Source organism: Suncus etruscus, chromosome 1 (assembly GCF_024139225.1).
Source record: "Suncus etruscus isolate mSunEtr1 chromosome 1, mSunEtr1.pri.cur, whole genome shotgun sequence".
Taxonomy (NCBI): domain Eukaryota; kingdom Metazoa; phylum Chordata; class Mammalia; order Eulipotyphla; family Soricidae; genus Suncus; species Suncus etruscus.
Window position 1 is genome coordinate 58,764,266 of NC_064848.1, and position 10,068 is coordinate 58,774,333.

The 10,068-nt window shown below is 43.6% G+C and overlaps 1 protein-coding gene across 1 annotated transcript in view; it reads left to right on the plus strand.

The window, feature by feature from the left end:
- ACO1 (aconitase 1) overlaps positions 1-9,557 on the plus strand; it is a 68,460-nt gene extending 58,903 nt beyond the window's left edge. Inside the window, exons 17-21 of the mRNA XM_049773168.1 lie at positions 6-148; positions 1,326-1,473; positions 4,099-4,221; positions 7,179-7,364; positions 8,785-9,557. Of these exons, the coding sequence (XP_049629125.1) occupies positions 6-148; positions 1,326-1,473; positions 4,099-4,221; positions 7,179-7,364; positions 8,785-8,898 (714 nt within the window). The 3' untranslated portion in view covers positions 8,899-9,557. The remainder of the gene's footprint in view (positions 1-5; positions 149-1,325; positions 1,474-4,098; positions 4,222-7,178; positions 7,365-8,784) is intronic.
- The last annotated feature ends 511 nt before the right edge of the window (positions 9,558-10,068 follow it).

The window sequence follows — 10,068 nt, forward strand, 5'->3', positions numbered from 1 at the left end:
GTTAGACTTTGGATCTTCAGCCTCCAAAATCGATAATGGATGCCTACGTGCTCTTAAATTTGGGAGATTCTGTAACAACAGACCACATCTCTCCAGCTGGGAACATTGCCAGAAACAGCCCTGCCGCTCGCTACTTAACCAACAAAGGGTAAGTCTCAGCAAGGTGAGGAAAGACAAAAGCCAAAACTGAGGCACCTGCGAGAGGGCTACTGTACAAGGCCTGGCATTATATGGTTGCCCAGCATCTCTGTGAGTGACTTCTAAGCACCATGCTGGTAGTAGCCCCCCAACACCACAGTGTGTGCCTCCCCAATAAATAAATTAAAAAAGGAAAAGTGAAGACATTTTTTCTTTCTTCACGTGGTCTCTTGGAAATCTGAGTCTGATTTTTCTCTAACCCCTTGGACTGGAAAACTAATTGTTTTCTGTTCTTCAGCTTCATTGAGGTTAGTTAGCACATCCATACCAATGGAAGTAGGATTAGGGTCCTTAAAATTTTAAGTCAACACACTGTCCCTAGCATAACTAATTGTTAAGAGTACAAGCCCTTAGCCCATAGGGGAAATTAAGAACAAAGTCTAGTCATCCTTGAAGCTTAGCAGTGATATAACCTGAAAAGCATGGCCACTGAGTTATAGACTCTTTTTCTTTGTTTTTGATTTTGGTTTGTTTAGGGTCTACACACATGCTGTTAGAGTTTATTCTTGGCTCTACACTCAGGGATCACTACTGTCAGGGGGACCATACGGGGTGCTAAGATCAAACTCAGGTTAACCACATGCAAGGCAAGTAACCTACCCTCAATACTATTGTACTGGCAGTAGTTATAAATTTTTGACAGAGAATGGCTGTGAGGATTTGCAGTTCCTGCCTCCATGTATCAGTCCTTCCTTCATCAGCCAGTTTTTACCAGTAGAACCAGGGAACTAAGGCACCCATCTTTTTTTGGTTTAGGGGCCATATCCAGTGGTGCTTAGGGTTTACTTCTGGCTCTGTACTCAAGTATTATTCCTGGCAGAATTCAGGGGACTATATAACTGGCCTGATTTCTCTCTTTGCTTCCTTACCCATTTTTCCTATTTTATTTGCATTCCTCCTGATGTTTTGATTTGCTTCCAAACTCTCGAATAGGTCATGGCCTTGTCTCCACAGTTCTCACTTTTCTGTCCTTAGAAGATGCTTCTGGAAAAGCTCTTCTCCCCCTTAAACCAGTGCCCAGTCGACTTAGAGGAGTAGCTGGTTGGAAGGGTTTCCTTTGTGCATAAGCCAAGTTGAATGACCACTTTGTCCACTAATCTAAGTCTTTTCTTGCTCTAACATAATAGCCTGACTCCACGAGAATTCAACTCTTATGGTTCCCGCCGAGGTAACGATGCCATCATGGCAAGGGGGACATTCGCCAACATTCGCTTATTAAACAAGTTTTTGAACAAGCAGGCACCACAAACTATACATCTGCCATCTGGAGAAGTCGTGAGTATTGTCACTTCCTCTTCCTCAAGAAACCAGCATTTGCTAGTCTTTGTCTGGGCAGTTGGCTATGTACTCAAGTCACTTTTTTCCTTTATGTCTTATTTATTCCTATAATTCCGTCCCGCTTCTGCCTTCCTATAGCCTCTCATGCCAGGTTTCCACAGATGTAAAGTTCATTACTAACAGAAGTGCTCTTGAAAATGTGCAATTTCCCATTCCTCCTTAGGGATGTCGCTGATGTTTATAGCTCAGTCTAGTTTCCTGGAAATTAAACTTAAAAGGTCGATGAGAAGAATTTCATCCATTCAGAGAATTAGAGGTTAAGGTGGAGGATATTTAGCAAGAAATGGTATTACGTGACTTTTTCCCTGTTTCATTTTATACCAAGGTACCCTCTAGGAAAAGAAGGAATGTGGAGGCCTGCTGTATCTAAAAGGTTTTGCATGTCGTATATTTCCAGCTGAACATTGTTCTCACAGAGAGAGGTTGGAAGGTAGAAAGAGGGTCAGATACACTGATTTCAAGTGTATAACATACCACAACATACCACCCTCTTGGAGCTTTTCTCTTAACCTATAAAGCAGTTGTACCAACCTTATATATAAGGTTCTGTCTGAGACTAAACTTAAAAGCTATCACACCTAGGAGCAGGAGTGATAGTACAGCTGGTAGAGCAATTGCCTGGCACATTGCCAATCCAGGTTCAATCCCTGACATCCCTTATTCTCCCCCAAGCACCACCAGGAGAGATCCCTGAGTCCAGAGTCAAGAGTAACCCTGAGTACAACCAGGTGTGCCACAAAAAAAAAGGTGACAAACCTAGAATAGTGTCAGGTGGTAAATGACATCTATGTCATTTCACTCACTGTTCAACAAATGCTACTGAGCTGCTTTAGAGATAACTCTCCACTTTTTGAATTGACTTATATTAATGTGGGATTTATTACATCCCAGGTGCTGTTCTAAACTCCTTGCACTTGTTAGCTTTTTTATCCTCATATCAACTCTTTATGAAAGTTATTCAAAGAATAAACTATAATTACCTGCATTTTGTTTAACTAGATTTTTTTTACTACTCAAGTGGTACTCAGGGCTACTTCTGGTTCTATGCTCCAGATCACTTCTGGCAGGCTTGGGAGGCCACTTGGGGTGCTAGGCATTAAACCCTGGTGGCCCTATTCAAGGCAAGCACCCAACCTGCTATACTATCTCTCCAACCCCAATTATTTCTGTTTTAAACTAGGTAGCCTGATACTGAGCAAGCTCACATGACTCTCAGTCACACTGAGGGAAACTGAGATTAAAAGCCCAAAGCTCTGGCTCAGGTGCCAGCACTCTTGGCACAAGTAACACTCCACTTGCCATGGATTCTTTGAGGGAAAGGAAGCTCTTCCTGGGTAATATTTGATCACCAGGACCAGGCCTAAATCAATGTCCAGCAGAAAACTTGATGACAAGTAGGGATAATAAATTGATACACAAAGATTGAGTTCAGTGAGTGGGTTGCCCAAGAAATTGAAGGAGAAGCAGGAGCAGTCACAGTATGGGGCTCTGGGCTCAGGCATACTGGCAGAGAATGCCACCTTCTATGATATAGTACACCATAAATGAGGAGACTGAGACAGAGAGAAATAAACTTTGAGCCAAGTCTTTTTTTTTTTGGTTTTTGGTTTTTGGGCCACACCCGGTAACGCTCAGGGGTTACTCCTGGCTATGCACTCAGAAGTTGCTCCTGGCTTGGGGGATCATATGGGACACTGGGGGATCGAACCGCGGTCCGTCCAAGGCTAGCGCAGGCAAGGCAGGCACCTTACCTTTAGCGCCACCGCCCGGCCCCTGAGCCAAGTCTTAATCTTGAATGACACCCCCCCCTCCCCAGACAAAAATGGAAATAAAAGGAGAAGTCAGATAATGCCAAGAATTGAAGAAAACTTTAAGGGAAAAAAAAGGCATCTCTTGGGCTGGATCAGTAGTACAGGAAGTATTTCAGGAGGTAGGGCACTTGCTTTCCATGCTGCTGACCCAGGTTTTGATTCTTGCCACCTGATGTAGTGCCTTGAGCCTGCTGGAAGTGATCCTTGAGCACTTCCGGATGTGACTGCAAAATAAAACGAAACAATATTAATAGATAAAGGAAACCCAGGTTTCTGTGGAGATCTGTGGTTAGTCTATGTTTTAAAATAGATGAGGAACCAAGCACCTGGGGTTAAGGTGCTTGCTTTGCACAAGGTTATCTGTGATTCAGTGCCTGGCACTGCATATTGTCCCTTGAGCCCTGCTTGCTAAGTGTGGCCCCAAAATCAAAAGTTAAAATTCTTGAATCAATGAAAGAGAAGGGGGGGTGGGGGCAACTTACCTAGTTTTCATTCTCCCCTGATGATCTAGGATAGAACCCTAAAACCAAGACAAGACATGTCCAGTCAAAAACTATTGACTCCAATTTGGTAGCAGTAAACCAATGGGTCCTGGGGGGAGTTGTAGAGTGACAGCGGGGGGTAGGTCTGTTGGCTTTGTGCTGCCCTTGGCCACTGCAGGTCCTCCTCACCCTGCACTAGACTTCTCACTGGATTGTGTCTTCACTTTGGCTCTGACTCTCCCCTTGGAACCTTCCCTTCTTTTCTACAGCTTGACGTGTTTGACGCTGCGGAGAGGTACCAGCAGGCTGGCCTGCCCCTCATTGTTCTGGCTGGCAAAGAATACGGCTCAGGCAGTTCCCGAGACTGGGCTGCCAAGGGCCCCTTCCTCTTGGTGAGTAGGGCACAAACCTGGGGGCAGGTAGCTGTGTCCTTCCCCTGATCAGGGAGCATCCGTGGGAGAAGTTCAGGGGGACCTATTCTGTTCCTTAACTTTCTAAAAAGGGATCTGACTTTTTTTTTTCAAGGGATATATAATTTTTTTTTTACTTAGTTTATTTAAACACTATGGTTACAAGATTACTCATAGTACAGTTTAGTGGTTTTTTCCCCACAGACACAATGTGGTTCATGATTAATTTTTAATCATACAATGTACAACACCCTTCACTAATGCGCACATTGGTACACATTTCCGGCCAACAATGTCTCCAGTTTTCCTGCCCACCCTCTCCTCTGCTTTCTCCCCTGCCTGCTTCTGAGGCAGACATTCTCTCTCTCTCTCTCTCTCTCTCTCTCTCTCTCTCTCTCTCTCTCTCTCTCTCTGTCTCCATTTAGACACTGGTTTGCAATTATTATTATTATTATCAATTATTATTGAGGGGTATCATGCCTATCACTTTATCTTCTTTCAGCAACCAGTGTGCTGAAAGAGTGATCAGCTTCAACTATCATTGCCATAATGGTTCCTTTTCTGCCCTAACTGTATTCCCAGCTATTCGTGGTGACCATGGACTGATCCTCCTGGCCCTCATCTCTATTTTCTCTGGATATTATTACCCTACTTTGTTTTTTAATATTCCACAAATGAGTGTGATTATTCTGCATCTGTATGTCTGACTCATTTTGCTCTACAATGCTCTCCATATATATCCATGTAGAAGTAAATTTCATGACTTCATTTTTCCTAACAGGAGTGTAGAGCCAAGAATAAACCCTGAGCACTGATACATGTGTTTAAAAACAAACAAACAAAAACCAGCCATCTGGCAGCAGCCTTCAATTTTCTGAATGTCTTTACATATCGTATCTGCTCATTTTTAAATTAATAGTTTTGTTCTGAGGAGGGAGTAGATGGTCTTTAGTTAGTCACAAGTCGGAGGACTCACTTTCCCATTAAGTGTGAAAGAAGCAGATAAGTTACAGAAGGAAAGGATTTTTAGGAATGCCACCGGGATGTCTGGTAGCAGAAATGAGACTCAAGATGCAAGCAGAAAGGTGGGGAACTGCAAGATCTAACGAGCCTAAGAAGAGAATTGCTCTCAAGGAAATTTCTCTAGAGCCTTGATTTCCCTGCAGTACTGAGTTCTGTCTGTGTGGGCAGCCCTGTGCGCTCCCTCTGAGCTGCCCACAAACAGGGAGAGACAGCTGGCTTTGCAGCACTGCTCACTTTTAAACAAAGCTGTACATAGAGACTACTCACAGATTTCCCTGAACATGCATTCCCATACATGCATTCATTTGTGCCAGATAATGGCTGTCCTGGAGAACCCAACTGTGTCTGGGGCTCCTTGCCAGAGATTCCAATTTAATTGCTAAGGAGAAAAGCCTGGACATAAGAACTTGATAAATCTCCCCTGGTAATTCTTACATATAGCCAAGTTTGAGAACCACTGCTCTATAGCCCTGACTCTCAATACTTAAGAAGCACTGTCTGAGCATTGTAGAGCCTGGAAGATGGCTTGAAGGGTGGAGTGCATGCTTTGGATGTGGAAGGCCAGTGTTCAGTACCAGGTACCACATGGTCCTCAAACTCCTACCAGGAGTGACTCTTGAATACAGAGCAAGGAAAAAGGTCCCCACCACCAGTATTGCCAGGAGTAGCCTAGAAACAACAAAAATCTGTCGACTCCAGCTCATGGTCCATCAAGAAGTAGGCTTGGCTAGTGCCCAGAATGCCACATTTTTAAAAAGCTAACCCTGTTGCAAGGGCTATTAAAAGTCTACCCTAGGCTGGTCCAGTGGCAGTGGTTTATTTAATGTTAGCATCACAAAAGTTGGTATATAAATCCCCCCCCCCTCTATTGCTCAATTTGACTGGCTTAAAAAAAATTCTACCCTAGGGGTTGGCAAGATTTGTCTTGCACAAGGCTGGCCAAATTCAATTCTCAGCTCCACCGAGTATGGCCCAGAAGCCAAGTAAATAAATAAACAAATAAATAAAATGAAAGTTTACCCTAGGTAGTTGGGTACCTTTTATGGTCTCTTACTATAATAGAGTTAACTAATTACGAGAGAGTAGTGTTCTCACTGAATACCCTGTTTTATTTTCATTATAGATTACCAGTAAAATGTACTTTAGAGGGAACTAAATAGCAAGTTTACATTCAATGTACCTTTTCTGAAAAGTGGGGGTCATAGCTGTCAGTGCTTTGGGCTTATTCCTGGCTCTCTACTCAGGCAGGACTGAGGGGGCTTATATGTGGTGCTGGGAATTGAACCTGGATCAGCCGCATGCAAGACAGACAAGCACCATACCTGCTCTGCTATCTCTCTTGCCCCCAGTGCTCTTTAATACTTGAGAGTGGCAATATAAAGGCAGCATAGAGCAGGCAATCATTTACTTTTCTGTAGTGTGCTCAGACCATTGTTCTTTTGATTAAATCTATGTGTAGATAGCACCTGCAACAATAGTCAAGTTTGAGGAAAAGAAAAGAATTTTCTTTCTATTTTTCTATGGTGTGTTTTATTGGCATCTAAAGGAAATATGTTCAGACATACTGTGTCAGAAGAGGCAGTGGGCCTGATCAGACTGCCTTGGCTCATATACCAGATATAGCCACTGCCTACCAGAGTAAAGAAGGTTAATCATAGCATTTGCCTGTTTCCCCGATTTGCCCAGCTTTCGCTGCAGGTAGAATGAGAATTCCTGTAGTTGCTCACATAATGCCTATATATCGGTAAGCTAAGCAATAAGGTAGTACAGCTAAAGGGTGCTGTTTGATGCAGAAGGTCCTTCAGTATTTATAAAGAATCTAGGTGTAAGGAGAGTTATGACATTAGCCATTAAAAAGTGGGTGTATATGAAGAGACATGGAAGCCATATCTAACACTTCTGTCTTGATTCATCAGGGTATCAAAGCTGTCCTGGCAGAGAGTTATGAGCGGATTCACCGCAGCAACTTGGTTGGAATGGGGGTGATCCCACTCGAGTATCTCCCAGGGGAGAATGCGGACACCTTGGGACTCACAGGGCGAGAAAGATACACTGTCATCATTCCAGAAAATCTCACACCAAGGATGAAAATTCAGGTTAAGGTAAGTCTCCTCCTCCCCCCCCCCCCACTCTTTACCGAACTCCCCTGCTCAGGCCCAACTAAATGGGACCCTGTGTTTGGCATTAATCTTGTTCAAAGAAAGTAAGTGACAGTTGAGGAACAGGAGATCATCTCTCATCAGGATGGTATTAGAAGTTCCCTGGACCTTTCGGATGTGCCCTTACAGTGTAGTTACATTTCCTAGTAATAACTTTTCAAAGTTGTCATTCTTCCTTCTCTGCCTCCTCTTCTTCCCAGTCTGTCTAGGCCCAGATAATTCTGACCAAATTAAAGTATAGAACATTCTCACATTATCTGTAGTGTGCCTTTTTTAAAATTTATTTTTGGTTTGGGGACTATGCCCAGCAATGCCCAGGGGTTATCCTTGGTCCTGTACTCAAGAATTACTCCTGGCAGTGTTCAGGATGCCAGAGATTGAATCTGAGTTAGTCTTGTGCAAGGCAAATGTCCTACCTATCACTTCAGTCTTTCTTTTTTTTTTTTGGTTTTTGGTTTTTGGGCCACACCCGGCGTTGCTCAGGGGTTACTCCTGGCCGTCTGCTCAGAAATAGCTCCTGGCAGGCACGGGGGACCATATACCGGGATTCGAACTAACCACCTTTGGTCCTGGATTGGCTGCTTGCAAGGCAAACGCCACTGTGCTATCTCTCTGGGCCCTCACTTCAGTTTTAGTACACCTTTTTATTCACACAAAGATGTGAATAGTGACCCTAGGCCTCCGAGTTCTGAGGTTTGGCAAAGGTTCTGAGCTCTGGTTATCCCAAAGATGATCATGACAACCACCTTAAGAAGCAGACTCCCAGGGGCCAGAGAGATACCATGGAGGTAAGGCGTTTGCCATTCATACCAGAAGGTCCGTGGTTCAAATCCCGGCGTCCCATATGGTCCCCCGTGCCTGCCAGGAGCGATTTCTGAGCAGACAGCCAGGAGTAACCCCTGAGCACTGCCAGGTGTGACCCAAAAACCAAAAAAAAAAAAGAAGCAGGCTCCCATCGGGTTTCCAGGGACTGAAGCACTGCAGGTAGTGACAGCTGGTGAGTCCAAATGGTCCAGGGTGAGCAAGTGACAGGGTTCTTTGCCCAAGCTACATCTTTAACAAAGCCTCTACTAACCACAGCCACTTGCATCCTAAAGATACTCCACAAAGAGCTGATAAAATTCTGTCACCACTGATAGACACTTCTTCAGTTCTCAGGCAATTCTTACTTCCCTCATTTTTTCTCTGCATTGTCTTGTTCAAATGATGATTTGAACATCATCTTGTTCAAATGCAATCTTTGATTAGTTGATTAGTGGATGTTGGGCTGGGGCCCCTCTACTGCATAAGTTCCTGGGCACTGGTGGGGTTTCTTGCCCCATCCACCTCCCTCATTTCATTTCTTCATTTCTTGTCACCACAGCTGGATACCGGAAAGACTTTCCAGACTGTCATGCGGTTTGACACCGATGTGGAGCTCACATACTTTCACAATGGAGGCATCCTTAACTACATGATCCGCAAGATGGCCAAGTAGCTCTGCCCTTCACAGGAGTCCTGCAGTCCTCCAGCATAGGGGAGCAGCGGCAGCAGGTGCTGCAGTTATGGGGCCTTTTCTTCCAAGCTCCAAATCAGCAATTTCTACATTCTCAATTTTTGTTAATCTTCTTATCTTTTTCTAGACTCCAGAAGTTAGAGTGGTAGGGAAATGTCAGACATGCCAGTGAAAGAGCTCACTTGGAAAGTTACCAGGTAGAATATGTCATTCTTTCACACTCTTTGTGGGTGTGAAATCTTCTCAGAAAGTGTCACTGGATTATATGGTTGTTCCTCTCTGTTGTCCTCATGCAGAGACGCCATTTCCTTGAGGTCATTTCCTTTGCCTGCTGCACCAGTGTTAGCTTACGTGATAGATAGGAAAGTTTCCTCGAACTTCAGATCATAACCAGGATGTGATCCTTCTCCAGATGCTTCTTGGCCAAGTGACACATTGCAGCTGTTTTTATTACATCCCTTTGGTGATAGCTCATCATTAAAGATATAGACAATTTTCTTTTACAATCTTTACATTTTTCCCCCCAGAAAAAAAATTCTCTTCATTAAGAGGGGAACTTCTTTTGGGTGTTTTTGTTTTTGTTTTTGTTTTTTGAGAGAGACATGGAGATTCTAATTGGAATAAAATTAAATCTATTTTCACCTTGTTGACTTTGCAATTAATGTGTGTATGAACATTTAAAAATAGGGACTAGAAGGAGTACAGTGGGTAAAGCAAAGCAAGGGCCAAATCCTGGTTCCATTGCTGGTTTCTGGTCCTCTGACCCCTGCCAGATATAATTTTTAAGTTCAGAGCTCGGAGTAATCCCTGAGCATAGCTGGATATGACCCAAAGACTTAAATATATTAAAAATAATAACCTATTACACCCAAGTTCAGATCAGTCCTAATGGAAAACACTAAGAATGGTTAAGAAAACAGACCTCCCACCCCATTAGCTCTCAATTCCTGAGCTTCCCGGGAATAAATAATGCCATAGTCAGTGGTGATGGGGAAATAGATTCTTGTGCCAGCAACTTACAGTATGGCCAATCTCACATTCTTACACACAGCAAAACTAACCAAATAAAATCCATTACCCATTAAAGGGGAACTTCTGCACCCCTTTCTTACTCTTCCAAGACTCAAATCTTTTGTCATTTTCGTTAAGCCA